General features: G+C 46.1%; 1 protein-coding gene across 1 annotated transcript in view; it reads left to right on the top strand.

Annotated features, from left to right (window-relative positions):
* Positions 1-5,140: 5,140 nt before the first annotated feature.
* Positions 5,141-17,522, top strand: part of MAST4 (microtubule associated serine/threonine kinase family member 4) — a 371,265-nt gene continuing 358,883 nt past the window's right edge. Inside the window, exon 1 of the mRNA XM_069963543.1 lies at positions 5,141-5,581. Coding sequence (XP_069819644.1) covers positions 5,375-5,581 — 207 coding nt within the window. The 5' untranslated portion in view covers positions 5,141-5,374. The remainder of the gene's footprint in view (positions 5,582-17,522) is intronic.

Here is a 17,522-nt window from a genome sequence, read left to right as displayed (position 1 = left end):
AGTCCCCGTATAAAGATGGCCCCCAGGGTGTTTTCAGCGCCAGAGGCATACGTTATTATTGCCTCCGACACCGAAGCAGCCAGTAAGGATGAATGGGGGAATCCTTCGTTCCTCCATTCATCCTCATCGTCCTCATCATCCATTGACGTGTCTGGGAGTAGCGTAGCATACGCTGCCCCCCAGACACGTCTTTTCCGCCAGTACCGTCCCAATAACAGATGAAGGTATGGCGTGAAATTCTACAAACTCTGTGAGAGTACCTCTGGGTACACTTACAGATTTAGGGTACGTGTACACTGCGGAATGGCGAAGGATAACCTTTTGTGCATTCCGCAGCTGGCACCCACCGGCGGACTGATGCAGGCGCGCGTCTCCCCCCGTGTCATAGACTGTATTCTAGGCACGGGCGGATTCCATCGTCCGTCCAAAGAATGAACACGTTCATTCTTTGGACAGAGGGCGGAATCCGCCTGTGCATAGAATGCAGTCTATGACACGGACGGAGACGCGCGCCTGCATCAGTCCGCTGGTGGGTGCCAGCTGCGGAATGCACAAAGGGTTATCCTTCGCCATTCCGCAGTGTGCACGTACCCTTAGAGTGTATGAAGGAAGGGACACCCGAATCCAGCCCCCAGATGCCGCCCTCATCCTCGGAGTTAGTGGGAAGATCGTTTGGGAACTGATCTTCCCACTGCTGGATAAAGGTTACCACCTGTACGGGGATAACCTTTATACCAGCACCCCCTCTTCCGGTCCCTCGCTGCCCGAGCTACTGTAGCTTGCGGCACGATCCGAAAATATCAGAAGCAGTAATAGAGCCCTAATATTTAGCAGCCATGGAGCGGACCCAGCGCTTCTAGATATGAGGGACCCCGTATCGCACCAGGACAACATTTTCCAGGTCACGTCCCCCACACTGGAAAACAGGAGACCACAGAAGAAGTGCAGAGTGTGGCGTAACAGGGGGATCAGGAAGGACACCATTTTCCAGTGTGCCACCTGTCCTGATCGCCCTGGCCTCTGCATACTGGATCGCTTCAAGGCGTACCACACGTCATCGGAGTTCTACATTATCTAAATTCTGTCCCTTATTCTTATTTCAGGGGTCACGTTGATCCGGGGATTGTTCTGATCGCCATTATGGAGTCGGATGGAAATTTTTCCCCTGTGATGAGGCTACTGTCGTCTGCCTTACGAGGGTTTTTTTTTGCCTTCCTCTTGATCAACACAGGTTGAATTTGATGGACACCTGTCATTTTCAACCTTATAAACTAATAATTGGCCTAATACCCCCAAATAAATTAGAATTGTCCCTTTTCCCCAGCTAAGTAGGTATGGCCGCCATTCCCATTAGAGGATGCCATGATGCAATTATAAATCCTCTGTGCTGCCAGGGCAGTAGAAACCCCCCACAAGTGACCCCATTCTGGAAACTACACCCCATAAGGAATCTAACGAGGGGGGCAGTGGGGATATGGCCCCCTGGTGACAGGCACATTTGTGGTGTGAAAATGAAAAAATTTTATTTTTTATTTTCACGGCACATGTTCCACATAGTGCCCGTCACCAGTGGGGTCCATATGCTCACTGTACCCCCTTGTTGGATTCCTTATGGGGTGTAGTTTCCAGAATGGGGTCACTTGTGGGGAGGTTTCTACTGTCCTGGCAACACAGGAGCTTTTTAATTGCGACATGGCCTCCATCCTCCATTCCAGCCTCTAAATGGCGTTCTGTCCCTTTGGTGGCTTGCCCTGTGCCCATATGGCACATTATGCCCACATGTGGGGTATTTTCGTACTTAGGGGAAATTACCCTACACGTTTTGTGTTCACTTTCTTTTTTAACCCCTTGTGGAAAAAGAAAAAATCAAGGCTAGACTAACATATAGTGTAAAAAATGTTTAATTTTTACACTAAATCATTGATCTTGTCTTGATTTTTTCATTTTCACCAGGGGTTAAAAGATAAAAAAAACACTAAATGTGTAGAGCAATTTCCCCTGAGTACGGAAATACCCCACATGTGGACATAAAGCGCCATGCGGGTGCAGAGTAAGCCTCCAAAAGGAAGGAGCGCCATTTGGCTTTTAGAGGCTAGATTTGGCTGGGATGGATTTCGAGGGGCCATGTTGCATTTAAAAGGCCCCTGTGTTGCCAAGACAGTTGAACCCCCCCACAAGTGACCCCATTATGGAAACCACACCCCTCAGGGAATCTAACAAGGGGTGCAGTGAAGATATGGACCCCTTGATGTGTGCCGTGAAAGTGAAAAAATGAACATTTTGACTTTCACTTCACATTGTTCCACATTTGTGCCCGTCACCAGTGGGGTCCATATGCTCACTGCACCCCTTGTTAGATTCCTTGAGGGGTGTAGTTTCCAGAATGGGGTCACTTGTGGGGGGTTTCCAGTGTTTTGGCAGCACGAGGGCTCTGTAAATGCGACATGACCCTTGAAATCCATTCCAGTAAAATCCAGCTTGCAATGGCCAATTGGCGCTTCTTCTCTTTGGAGGCTCGTCATGCGCCCGCTTGGCACTTTATGTCCACATGTGGGGTATTTCTGTACTCGGGAGAAACTGCGCTACACGTTTGGTGTTTTTTTTTTCTTTTATCCCCTTGTAAAAATGAAAAATGAAGGCTAGAACAACATTTTAGTGTAAAAAATAGAATTTTTCCTTTTTTACACCACATTGTTCTGAAAATCTGTGAAGCACCTGTGGGGTCCAAATGCTCACCGCACCCCTTGTTACATTCCTTGAGGGGTGTAGTTTTCTAAATGGTGTACCTTTAGGGGTGTTTTTTAGGTTTTGGCACCCCAGAGCCTCTGCAAACCTGAAGTGGTACAGTCAAAAATGACCAAATATAACGGAGGCGTTGAAATTCACCAGGCGCTCCTTTATATCTGAGGCTTGTGGTTGTGTCAAATAGCGCAATAGGGCCACATATGGGGTATTTCTATAAACTGCAGAAACGGGGCAATCAATATTGGGGTGCATTTCTCTGCTAATAGGTTTATCATTATGAAAGATATTGGATTACAATAAAATCTCTGCACAGAAAATAAAATTTTTCAAATTTCTTACACACTTAGCTTTTATTTCTGTGACTCCCCTAAAGGGTTAAAAAACTTTCTGGATGTGCTTTTGCAGAGTTTGGGGGGTACAGTTTCTGAAATGGGGTGCTTTGTGGGGCTTTCTAACATACAGTCCCCTCAAATACACTTTAAACCTGAACAGGTCCCTAAAAATATCTGATTTAGAAATTTTACTGAAAATTTGGAAAATTGCTGCTAATGTTTTAAGCTTCCTATTGTCTAAAAAAAATGAAATATAGTTTAATAAATGCCGCCAACATAAAGTAGACATGTTGCTAATGCTATGTAAAATATAATTTATGTGGCATAACCAGCAGAAAAGTTCCAAATTTGGAAAAATGCATTTTTACACAATTTTTCACGTTATTTTGTTTTTTTCATAAAGATTCGTTATGAGTATCGAGATGAGTATGTCGTTAAGGGATTAAGGATTACAATATGTCTTTGAATAGGAGTTACCTGGCATACGTAAGGTGAGCACATCCAGTTATTTCCAGATCTCCCATCCATTTTAAACTGGAGACTTTATATGGCAGTACCAAGCAGTGAAGAAATATCATTTTAGCACATAGTGGGCATAGTGTTTGGCCAATAATATATCAGGTCATTCAAAGTCTTTGCCTCCTATAACAGCTCATCTGCCCTGTATGTTTTGCCTTTCACCTGAAGCAGTGCACTAGCTCACCTGTGGTAATACCTACCACCCTTATCTGTGGCAATGTTTGGCTGTCCTACACCTGACCTGTGGGGTTGTGTGGCACAGCTCTTCTCACCTGTGGCACTGCCCGGCTCCTCTCTTACCTGTGGCACTGCCCGACTCCATTGTCACCTGTGGTACTGCCCGGTTCTCTCCCTCACCTGTGGCACTGCCTGCCTCCTCTCTCTCCTGTGGCACTGCCCGACTCTCCTCACCTGTGGCACTGCCCGGCTCTCCTCACCTGTGGCACTGCCCGGCTTCTCTCTCACCTGTGGCACTACCTGGCTCCTCTTTCACCTGTGGCACTGCCAGGCTCCTCCTCACCTGTGGAACTGCCCAGCTCCTCCCTCATCTGTGGCACTGCCCGCCTCCTCTCTCACCTGTATCACTTCCCGGCTTCCCCTCACCTGTGGCACTGCCGGCTCCTCTCTCACCTGTGGCACTGCCCGGCTCCCCACCACCTGTGGCACTGCCAGGCTCTCCCCCCCCACCTGTAGCACTGCCAGGCTCTCCCCCACCTGTGGCACTGCCAGGCTCTCCCCTCACCTGTGGCACTGCCCCGCACTCCCCCCCACCAGTGGCACTGCCCCGCTCTCCCCTCACCTGTGGTACTACCCCGCTCTCCCCTCACCTGTGGTACTACCCAGCTCCTCTCTCACCTGTGGCACTGCTCGGCTAACCCCTCACCTGTGGCACTGCCCCGCTCTCCCCTCACCTGTGGCACTGCCCGGCTCCCCCTACCTTTGGCACTACCTTGCTCCCCCTCACCTGTGGCACTACCTTGCTCCCCCTCACCTGTGGCACTGCCCGGCTCCCCCTACCTTTGGCACTACCTTGCTTCCCCTCACCTGTGGCACTACCTTGCTCCCCCTCACCTGTGGCACTAGCTTGCGCCCCCTCACCTGTGGCACTGCCCGGCTCCCCACCACCTGTGGTACTGCCAGGCTCTCCCCCCCACCTGTGGCACTGCCAGGCTCTCCCTACCTTTGGCACTACCTTGCTCCCCCTCATCTGTGGCACTACCTTGCTCCCCCTCACCTGTGGCACTACCTTGCTCCCCCTCACCTGTGGCACTACCTTGCTCCCCCTCATCTGTGGCACTACCTTGCTCCCCCTCACCTGTGGCACTACCTTGCTCCCCCTCACCTGTGGTACTACCCAGCTCCTCTCTCACCTGTGGCACTGCCCGGCTAACCCCTCACCTGTGGCACTACCTTGCTCCCCCTCACCTGTGGCACTACCTTGCTCCCCCTTACCTGTGGCACTGCCCGGCTCTCACCTGCCGCTGCCCGCAGAGACTTGTTGCTCGCACCGCCCCCGGGTTCCGAGCTCATTGGCTGCAGGAGCGGCGGGTTGGAGCGGATTCCCCGGGCACGCCCGGCAGAGGTGGAGCGGTTGCGGCCAGTGGCGGCTTTGCAGAGGCAGAAAGGTGGGAGAAGGTCTGCGCATCTCCCGGACATGGCTCTCCGTGACACCGGCTTCTCCGCACTCACCTGACCCGCCGTATATAACCCATGCCGGTACCCGCTCAGCGCCTCTCTGCGGTGCCGGCTCAGGAAGCGCTCACTCCGGTCCCGGGGAGATGGACGGCAAAGTTTCCGAGGGAGCGGACACCTCCTCCTCCTCATCACTTTCCTCCTCCGGCTCCCAGACTCTGTCAGAAGGGGAGATGAAGGCGTCTACCGGGGGGAGCAGCACCGACTGCGACTCTGAGGGGCAACACCTGAGACGGGAGGAGGGGGCGGCTGCCGGGAGACGCGGAGGGGAGCACGACGAGGCGGACGAGGAGGTGAGAGCCATGCTGCCTCCATACTCACTGTATATAGACCTGTATACCTCTGCATCCATACACACTGTATATAGACCTGTATACCTCTGCATCCATACACACTGTATATAGACCTTTATACCTCTGCATCCATACACACTGTATATAGACCTGTATACCTCTGCATCCATACACACTGTATATAGACCTGTATACCTCTGCATCCATACACACTGTATATAGACCTGTATACCTCTGCATCCATACACTGTATATAGACCTGTATACCTCTGCATCCATACACACTGTATATAGACCTGTATACCTCTGCATCCATACACACTGTATATAGACCTGTATACCTCTGCATCCATACGCACTGTATATAGACCTGTATACCTCTGCATCCATACACACTGTATATAGACCTGTATACCTCTGCATCCATACGCACTGTATATAGACCTGTATACCTCTGCATCCATACACACTGTATATAGACCTGTATACCTCTGCATCCATACGCACTGTATATAGACCTGTATACCTCTGCATCCATACTCACTGTATATAGACCTGTAGCTGTATACCTCTGCATCCATACTCACTGTATATAGACCTGAAGCTGTATACCTCTGCATCCATACACACTGTATATAGACCTGTATACCTCTGCATCCATACACACTGTATATAGACCTGTATACCTCTGCATCCATACACACTGTATATAGACCTGTATACCTCTGCATCCATACTCACTGTATATAGACCTGTATACCTCTGCATCCATACTCACTGTATATAGACCTGTAGCTGTATACCTCTGCATCCATACTCACTGTATATAGACCTGTAGCTGTATACCTCTGCATCCATACTCACTGTATATAGACCTGAAGCTGTATACCTCTGCATCCATACACACTGTATATAGACCTGTAGCTGTATACCTCTGCCTCCATGCACACTGTATATAGACCTGTAGCTGTATACCTCTGCCTCCATACACACTGTATATAGACCTGTAGCTGTATACCTCTGCCTCCATACACACTGTATATAGACCTGTAGCTGTATACCTCTGCCTCCATACACACTGTATATAGACCTGTAGCTGTATACCTCTGCCTCCATACACACTGTATATAGACCTGTAGCTGTATACCTCTGCCTCCATACACACTATATAGACCTGTAGCTGTATACCTCTGCATACTGCCTGTGTATGGCACCAACATATACCACAGCACTGCACACCTATCCCCAATGGAGCCTGCACCCAGCATGTCTATATCTATGAAGGGGTCTTCAGGTGTGCATATATGTATTTACCTATGTACCGTGTGTTTATATGGCACCATCATCGTCTATAGCACTGTACACATTGCAGCCTCACATATCAGTCACTATAGCTCTGATGGTGTGTGTGTATACCTACTGTATATAGTGTGCGATGGTGTGTGTATACCTACTGTATATAGTGTGCGATGGTGTGTGTGTATACCTACTGTACATAGTGTAAGATGGTGTGTGTATACCTACTGTATATAGTGTGCGATGGTGTGTGTATACCTACTGTATATAGTGTAAGATGGTGGGTGTGTGTGTATACCTACTGTATATAGTGTATGTTTATAAAGCGCATATACTGCAGCACTGTACACATTCCCCAATGTAGCGTCTGATACTGTATGTATATCTGCCAATGAACGTGTGTAAGGTTTGCATATACCTGGCAAAGGTGTGTGTGTATGTGTGTATATATATATATATATATATATATATTATTAGTTCACTTACATAGTACCATCATATTCCGCAGCTCTGTACACACTGCAGTCATATCTGTCTCCAATACATTAGGGTATGGATATCTAGCTATGAAGGCGTGTGTTACGCTTGTATATACTGTTTGTTTACATAGCGCCAACATATTCTGTGGCACTGTACACATTGCAGTCACTGTCCGCAATGGAGCTTACACTTATGATACTGTTTGTATATCTATCTATGAAGGTATGTAAGGATTGTATATACCATTTGTGTACATAGTACTGACATATTTTGCAGCATTGTACACATTACAGTCACTGTCCTAAAAGCAGTTATCAACATATGTGTATTTCTATAAAGGCTTGTGTAAATAGTACCTATGCGTGTACAGTGTAACACAAGCCCCTATATATAAGGTGTTGTATAAAACTACCATGTTCTGCAGCGCTGTACACATTGATCATTCATGTCACTCACAATCTATATCTGACATGTGTATGTATACCTATCTATGACTTGTATACATGGATAAACACACAGACACACGTGGAAATCCCATAATGACAGCAGCGATAAGCCGGACGTGAGTGAGCGGCTTGTGTTCCAGCCAAGGTAAATATCTCTGCATCTCGGAGTGTGAGGCGTGTGTGCTCGGCATTGTGATGCTCTCCTGTCATACACATAGTGATGGTGGCGGCTGATACCCTAAAACACTCCGATCCATGACTTTTTGGACTTTCCTTTTTAGTGTTATTGTTATTTGTACTTGTAGATGGTCAATAGTGAGCTATAGGATGCTGTGTGTGGCTGCCATGGTGCGCTAGCCGTATACATGGTATAGCATGGCGCCATCATTCATCCCAGTCAATATTTATTAGAATTGCAGATTGGGAAAACTCCACCTCATGTCCTATGGAATCTACAGCGAGGCAGGGGAATGCTGAGACACGCAGAACGCCGGGTAATGTGTCAGCACCAGACGCTCATTAGACTATATGAGGAGACGCACACGGCAGTGAAAACAAGGAATGATTAACTCCTGTAATGGGTCCTGAGTGGCGAAGCGAGGGGCTTCTGTGCCGGCCGGCCGGGGGGTGATTTGTGGTCTGTAGGTTATTCTCTCCCCGTCTGGCTGCGCTGTAAAACCTGGAATAGAATTTCTGCCGGAGTGACCCCAGGTGAGAGAGTGTTGTGTTCACGACTTTGATAAATGGCGTTGTCATGTGGCGTAAATGTTTTCAGTGATGGTGGACAGGACTCGCATCCTTCTGCTCGCGGTCTCCAGTGCGGAGGGTGACCTTTCCGAGCAGACGGAAGGATGAAGAATTATACTTCTCTAATATTAATACATTACTTTCACAGTGTTCGCTTAAAGTTTCTTGTAGTTTGACAGATAATGGAATATTCTTAGTTATCATCTGCACAATACATGTAGTAATTTTTTTGTTTCATGTTTAGGCTGGCATCACTGGGCAGCGATATGACTGCTGACAACCCTGGACCTCCTGCTTTTCTACCTAAGCTAATTCTCTGGTAATGTAAGTGCTGTTCGGTAGGACCGCAGGGGGTCCAGATGATGTGGCTGCATAGAGGAGGGTAATTTATGTGCCCGTCTCTGATCACTAGAATGAAGGGCCTGTGGTGCTCTCTTACTGAAGTACATACTGTACACGATCAGCTTTAAGTGTCAAACTTGCGGCCCTCCGGCTGTTGCAAAACTTCAATTTCCATTGTGCCTGGACAGCCAAAGCTAAAGCTTGACACCTGTAAGCTAAAACAATAAAAGCAATGACATGTGACATGAATAACTTCATCCCTGTGCCCAGTGGTGTCTGAGTGGGATATATTAAAGAGGTTGTCCAGGAAAAAAATCCCTTTCCCCCATCCATAGGATAGGGAAAAAGTAGGAGGTTGCAGGGGGTCCGACCTCTGTACCCCTGGCTATCTCCGTATCGGGCCCTGCTGGCTCTGTTATGAATAGAGCCATGGGTTCCACACGTTAGTTCTTGAAGTTGGATGTTGGAAGCAGGAAGAATGGGAAAGTGTTATTATAGTTATGATTGGATCACCTCCAATATGGTAGGACTAGTATGCCATGGTTGTTACCTATGAAAGGATGTATAACTAGTGAACTGCTGACTGAAGGATTAGTGTGCTTCCGGCAGAAAACTCATACAGTGGGCATCTGAGCATCAAACTGCACCATGGGGCAATGGAAAAAGATGGCGTGCTCTGATGAATTGTGTTTGTGGACAGCCGGGTGATTGTCACTTGGGAAAGAGATGGAATCCGAATATGCTATAGGAAGACAGGCCAGTGGTGTGAGGGCGATGGTCTGAGCAATGTTCTGCTGAGAATCATGTGGAGGTTACTGTGACGTGTACCACCTACCTATCATAGGACAGATCAGGTACACACCTTCATGCTAGCACGATCCCCTAATGGCCTCCAACTTCCCAAGATCTCAATTCAATCAAGAATTTGTCGAATATGCTGGAAAGCAGGTCCAATCCATGGAGGCTGCACTTACATCTTACAGGATCTGCTGCTGATGTCTTGGTGCCGGATACCACAGGACACCTGCATGACATGTAATGGATAGTGAGAAAAGGCCGACACCTGAAAGGGTTAGCTATGTGAATAACTCTAATAACATTTATTCTATGAATGATATTTTATGAGCCCTGCAAAGAAAAAGTATACATCCAACTAGCTAAAATGGTAGTATGGCTTATGGAAATACATTGCTCGTAGGAGTAGTCCCGCTAGAGATATAGAGATGGCCAAGTGCATTGCTGCAGTACTGTATCTCTGTTCCTCCCATAGATTCTAGGGAAACAGTTTAAACAGGCGGCGTCATCTTATGTTAAAGCATGAAAAATATAGTTATACCCAGAAAGAGCGTGTCATGACAAAGCCCAAGCTCAGGGTTGTCACCCATGTCAAAGCCCTATTACACGGAGAGATTACTGTGCCAAAAACAAAACAACACACAAACGATTGATCGCTTGCGAGCATTGTTAGGCATAGTAGGGTTAAGCAACAGCATGATGAACACAAAATTGTGATTGTGATCTTTGCTGATAATCCGCCAATGTATTTGTGTAATAACAAATCTTCCAGTCACTATGGGAAAAAACTAACCACTTCTCCCCACCGCAAAGATTAGACGACCATATAATGACTAGACAAAAATGATTGTTCATAACAGCAATTGGTGACCGTAACAATGTTAGAATCGTTTATTATTATATCGCTGGTTATCACTAGCTATCTCTTTGGCAGGTTTTTACACGATAATCGCTTCATGTAATAGGGCCCTAAGTTAGCAGCATAGAATAGAAGGCCAGAAGGTTGGGAAAAACATAAAGGAATGAGATGTCCGCCAGGTCCCTTATCTGTTTTTCTGGTTATACTCATTTGGGGAAATTTATCAAACATGGTGTAAAGTGAAACTGGCTCAGTTGCCCCTAGCAACCAATCAGATTCCACCTTTCATTCCTCAAAGAGTCTTTGGAAAATGAAAGGTGGAATCTGATTGGTTGCTAGGGGCAACTGAGCCAGTTTCACTTTACACCATGTTTGATAAATCTCCCCCTTTGTTTTTTATCTGAACCTACTGTTGTACCAGCCATCTAAGGCTCAGATAAACCCATTGTTATATTCTTCATAGACAGGTCCTGGTGACAGGCAAATTTGTCTGCGGGAGAAATAAAACTGATTAGCGAAGATGGAAATAGATCATCCATGATATTCTCCATTTTTATTAAGGCAAATATTATTATCAGGTCTTTTCGGTAAATGAACCTGTGTCTTTCCATTAGTGACCCATCCATCAGCAGGACACGGAGCTAACACCACGCTGCATTCCGTTTACTTTGGCGTTATTTCTTCGTGTTCTGGTGTCTGTCTTCATTTCTGTAAAGTGAAATATCCTCATATTGCCAATGATAATTTTCCGCCTCATGATCGCCTCACCTCCAGAAATCTGCTTTCTCCATGCGCAGTAAATGAAGCTTTTAATTTGTAAGAACATCCAGAATACAAGTAGCTCAGACTGACTGAAAATTGAAATTTTTGGGGGTCATCTCACTTCAGTCTGCTTGAATTTACCCTGATGTGAATTATTTAAAAAAAATTTTTAATTCCTTTGGCTATAAAACTTTTTGCACAAGGACCAATTAAAATCCTGGTGAATCTTACTTTCAGGCTATAACTTTACCCTTAAACTAGTTAAGCTAGCTATACACATTAGATTAAAGAAGCACTCTGGAAATTTTCTTTATTTTCCCCCCCGCTGCACCCTGGCACGTATACTTACCAGCGATGATTGTTGCCCCGTGGTGCAGCTTCCTTCTGGTCCTGTGCCACCCTTCAAATCCAGCAAGCATTCACATCACCGCTCTTCTGTCTCCATGTCGATTGAAGGCTGGAAGTCACGCTCTCCCATAGAGATGCATTGGTGAGGGTAATTTCCAGCCTTCAATCGACATGAAGACAGAGGGGTCAGAAGAGCGATGACCTGAACGTGCGTGGGATTTGAACGGCAATGCAGAACTGAAACAAAGTGTGGTATTACACGGGCTGATGGGGGCCCGATAATACCTGTAAACGAGGGCTGATCTGCTAGATCGGCACTCGTTTACTGGGCCTATTACACAGCCCGATAATCATTTAACAAGGGCTGCAGGGACATGATCGTTACCAATGTCCTTGCAGCCCTTGTTTAAACTGTATACATACCTATCCAGGCTGCAGGGCTCCTCTTCCTCTGTGCTTATCCCTGGGTCCTGCGCGCTCCAGCTTCACAGCGTCTTGTCTCAGCTGACAGGCTGCTCAGCCAATCACTGGCGGCGACAGTCCCGGCCTGTGATTGGCCGAGCGGCCTGTCAGCTGAGACAGGCCTCTGTGAAGCTGGAGCGTGCGGGACCTGGGGAGAAGCACAGAGGAAGAGGAGCCCTGCAGCCTGGATAGGTAATGTATTCCTCCTTTCATATCGTCAGCTTTGGCCATGCACGCTATTACACGTAGCGGTGCGCGGTCGGCGCCTGACGATTATAGGCCAGAACCTATATCAACGATTAGCCGATGACAACGATCATCGGCTGATCGTTGTCTTTATTACATGGAACGATAATCTGGTGGTGCTGGTGAGTATATGTGCCAGAGCGCAACGGGGGTGCACATAAAAAAAAATCTGGAGTCCTTCTTTAATGTAGGCCTTAAGCTTAAGTATTATGTATATATTTTTAGAAGGGGGTGGGGGTGAGGGAGACAGGAGAGATGACTGTCAACCAGATAAGCCCTCCTAAAATCTTGTAAAGCAGGATGCTGTATTTGCATAAAAAGCAAACAACCTCCCCCAGGCTTTTCCCCAAAAACATAACATAGTCACTAATGTTACTGCATTCTCTGCTTTTTGCTATGGTTTTGCAGTGAACCTTTAAAGCTGTTTAAAAATGTGTTTTTTTTTTTTTACCCTGCTTTTAACAAGCACATAAAATAAATTAATAATAATAAAGTACAGCAAACCACATTATATTGAACACACCCTTTATAAAATTAAGTGGCTTAAGGAAATAACCTTTACAATTTGTTTCTCAGGGTATTGTAAACATCACTTCCCAGTGTAAATCCACAAAAGGATCCCATCAACACTTGTCTACTTAACTGTAGCAGTCGTCTCAGGTGACTTCAGGATAAGTTTTCCTGTGTGTGTACATGGGGAGCAGCATTATATCTGGCCATTAATAACCTTGTATATGGTATTTTTTCTCCTAGCTCAGGGATCAGATTACAAGTTGTAACTACCGTTGTAAAAACCGTTGCTATGATAATTTTTGTCTAAGAGAGGATTTTTGTCTGATAAGAGATATTACAGATTTTCTTATACTTGCTAGTACTATTGATCTATTCAAAGTTTTCTGAAATGTCAAAGAAGAAACAACACTTATTAAAGCACGACTAATAATGGAATAATGTCATCCAGGTGGTGCAGAAAATTTCCCCACATGGGAATTGATATGGCATGATTCAGAGTACTGTATCTCCACTACGTCGCCAAGAGGTACTTCTATTGTGTCGCTCTAACGTCTTCATTATGGCACATGCGAAGTACTGCAGGCATAGGATCTTGATGTACTGCGCATGTGCCGTAATGAAGACCTAAGCTTTATAGGCACTTTTTTTTTTTTGTGATTGGTTCCCTTTAAAAGACATTCCGCCTCCCCAATATAAAAGACATAAAGGCTTTTATACAGATTGCTATTTTATTCTCCATTGTCTTATACGAGAAAGTTATAACTCTGTAATAGGAAATTTGTCCTTTGGCAAAGCTGAAAAGCGCCCAAATGTTGTGTCGCCGTAATTCTGCCAGTCATTTCTTAAGGTTTTCCAGCTGGTGATATTGCATCTGTGCCTTGAGACATACTTGTCATAACCACACTTCATGGGCCCTGTTAGTGATTCTTCATCTGTCACATGGGGATGCAATCTTACGTGATGACATTGAATATATGGCCATAGTGCTGCTGTGGATTAATACATTTGTCTTCTCGGGTATTAAATGGTTATTTCCGCCTGTAGGTAACTGAGCCACAATATGAAGAGTCAGGTGCTGAATAGAATTCAATTTCTTGAGAATCTTTACTTTCTTGGGAGGGTTTCTTGTGTGTTCCTTCTGATCAGTACATAAACAATCACTTGTAAGCCGTTCCCGTTGTATAGTCTGCTAATCACCAGCCGCCCATCACACGCCATGCGCTTCACGCTTTGGGAAAGCTGCATTGTTAGGGCCTGAATGGCGTTGTAAGTGTAATAAATAAAATGAGACAGGTCCATTATCTTGGTAATCTTTGTATGCTAATAACAGTGCTGTGGATGCTATTGTGCCAGCGTGTTTACCTGTGATGAGCATTGGTCTCTATGACAAGCCCAAAGCCTGATCAATCACTGGTGCCACAAGGGGGGCAAGTGGCTATATAAAGACTAGGGGGGCTTAATAAATGACATAGGACTGTCATAGATCATCTCATCTACTGAGCGAGGATTGGCACCTGAATACGTAGACTGACAATACAGCAGAGATGCAAAAGGCCAAGAAGGCACAAACTGTGAACTTGAATGACCCAAATGGTGTTACTTTTCCAACAGGTTACAAAGTAGAGGCGCGCAAGCCATCCCATAGAGACACTGCGGCAGGTGGAATTCCTCCGCTTTTACTGAGTGTGAACATACCCTAAGGGCATATTCCTACCATGGAAGTCTGGGACTGGGTCTGGCATATTCTTTAATCGCTGGACAGTGTCACCTAGGCGGGGCTTCACAGCAGACTTGCCCCCTCTCCCAAACGAGATTGACCAACTGCCAAGAAGCTCTGCCTGGGTGACACTATCCATATAAAAGATTGACAGACTGTCTTAAAGCCCTGCCTGGGTGACACTATCTGTATGAGAGATTGACCGACTGCCATGAAGCCCCGCCTGGGTGACCCTATCCGTATAAGAGAGATTGACCGACTGCCATGAAGCCCCGCCTGGGTGACCCTATCCGTATGAGAGAGATTGACCGACTACCATGAAGCCCCGCCTGGGTGACCCTATCCGTATAAGAGAGATTGACCGACTGCCATGAAGCACCTCCTGGGTGACTCTGTCCACCGATGACATGAAGGGATTTTAGAGCAGAAAGAAAACACAGACAAGTTTTATACAGGTATATATCAAATGTGCAGCATCTAAGCTTGTGGATGGTGCAGATAATCGCACATATATTAAGGGGGGGAGGGGGAGCTCACAGTATTTATTTAAATGCGTGAATTTGTTTTTCTGCCGTAAATGAACGTTTTATGTAATAAGTGTCTCAGCCCAGACACACTAGCTATCTGCCCCCTGCATGGGGCACATTGCTTACCTTGATGTACACCTGTCTATGTACGCAGATTACTGTAGTTTGTTTTTGTTTTTTTAAATATCCACCTGGTCTTGGCTATAGCTGTCAATAAGAAATGCTTTTGTTCCACTTGAATACGATCTGTATGACTGTATCTCTCTCTGTATTAAAGATGGGATCTTCTGCTGGAAAACCAGCAATTAGAAGCAGCCAGACTGTCCTCCCTTGGGCTCCTGTTACGGAAGTCAGAAAGCTGATATTTATGAGTTTCTCTGTAAGATTGCTGATTCTGCACTATATGAGCTGTTTGATATCCTGGATTGTTTGATCTAACATGAGTTAAATGTATAGTGGGAACATCCCTATTGCTAAATCTTGAGGATGAGATGAAATGATGTCTGCATATGGGAAGAGGATTTGTGTAGCTGTAATCCTAGGCAAATGCCTCTCGTCATCAAAAGGAAATACTACAGCAGTCTTCTGTGTATTGTATCGTCTTCCCATTAAGAAACGTGGTTGAACCATGACTTGTCACAACTATGATCTTTTTCAATAATAATGAATGTAAGTTGTACCTCCAGGGCCCAAACACAAAATCTGTAGAGACCCTCCTGTCAGTCACCATGTGCCTTTTATAATGCTGGTATTTTATTATGGGGCGTCATGGCCTAGACATGGCCACCACCTGCTCTGGTGTTACATTGGATCCTCTTCAAAGCTATGGCGATCATATATGGTTTGGTACCCTTAAGCATTATAGTCTTTCAATACGTCTTTTGTCAAAGGCCTTGTTTCAACAACCGCCATTTATTGTGCTTTCATAGTTTCCTTTGGATAAATGATGGTTTGTGGTTGCTGGTCTGATGGGCACTGATCTTGTGGACCATGGCTACAGTGCTGGGGGGAGGGGGTTAGGCATCCTATATTTGCATGTGCTTGAATGTTTCCATTCTACATTTTAACCGTTTTTCTACTGGAGAGTGGCAATGAACATATAATAAGGCCTTTGTGTATGGTCTAGAGATGAGCGAACCTCGAGCATTTGATTACCGGTGTCTGAAGAAGTTGGATACAGCCTATGGCTATGTTCACACAACGTATTTTTTAAATTAATCACAGCCGTTGCAGTTTGCAGAACTGTCAGTTCACACAATGGAAAGTGTGGCTCCGCTGCACTTTTCACTGTTTGCTATGGGGATTTGGGATACGGGCACACAATTCAACATAAATGAAGTTCATCCGGCCAGGATGCTCTTCATAGACACCGGCTGTTCTGTGACATGGCCGGGTCACAGAATGGCCACTGTCATACAGCGTATGAATCCGGCATATGGCTATAGCTATCTTTTACAGACAGCCTTAGGGCTGCATCCAATTTCTTCAACCACTGGTAATAAAATGCTGTACTTGGATGAACCCAAGTGTGCTCGTGGTTCATGTGGTTTCCTACCACGGGTGTTGCTATTGGTTACACCCCTTGTAAAAGCCTTTACTACTTGTGTGTTAAGTGGTGATGAAGTAGTAATAGTTTCGTCACTAGATTTCGCTATTTCAGATGTATGTACACAGATGCTGCACAGCTGAAGTATGGAAAGGGTTATTGTTTGTACGTCACATGGATCCGTGAACCTATAGGAGTCTCTTCTTCTGTCCTATCATCTCTCACTTTACTACTTCTTACTCATTCTTCACCCACTCACAGCGCCCTTTAGATACGCTGAAGATAGGAAGTCACATGGGTAGAGGAAGTGCAAGTGTCTTCGTGTTGGGCGTTGTAGGGGAAGGACGCAAGCTAGAACGCTCCCCACAGAGGTCCCTTTGGGCCCTGGCCCGTTGCCAGGTCCCTTCACCCTAGAAGTCAGTTGTATGGGTAGGAAGCCAGATGAGACACAGCTAACAGTTTCTCCTCAGCTTACTCCACACGACACTATGCAGTGTTAAACTCCTACAGGAGATGACAAGTCAGAGATAACCTCAACCCACGCCGCGGACTAGGAGAGTCACAGTGCAGGACATTATCCACAGACAGCGATAAGCTAGGAACTGATCCGGATAGAGCAAAGTTGCTAGAAGCCTAGGAACTCTATCTCGCAGCACGGTTGTCAGCAGGGAACCCTCAGCATTCCACTCATCCCAGGTAACAGGGTCTGGGGCTTGTGTCACCCTCATAGGACGGGTCACCCGACACTGGTGGGCATAAGGTGGTGGGAAAACCCCAAATTCAAAACACAGGCACAAGTATTCTCTTCTTCTAAAGTATTCTTCTACCCCACCCTCCAACAGCTCGGTAGAGCAC

The sequence above is a fragment of the Dendropsophus ebraccatus genome, chromosome 3, assembly GCF_027789765.1.
Source record: "Dendropsophus ebraccatus isolate aDenEbr1 chromosome 3, aDenEbr1.pat, whole genome shotgun sequence".
NCBI classification, from domain to species: Eukaryota; Metazoa; Chordata; class Amphibia; order Anura; family Hylidae; genus Dendropsophus; species Dendropsophus ebraccatus.
The sequence above is the reverse complement of the archived record's forward strand: the minus strand, read 5'-3'. Positions and strand labels throughout refer to the sequence as shown.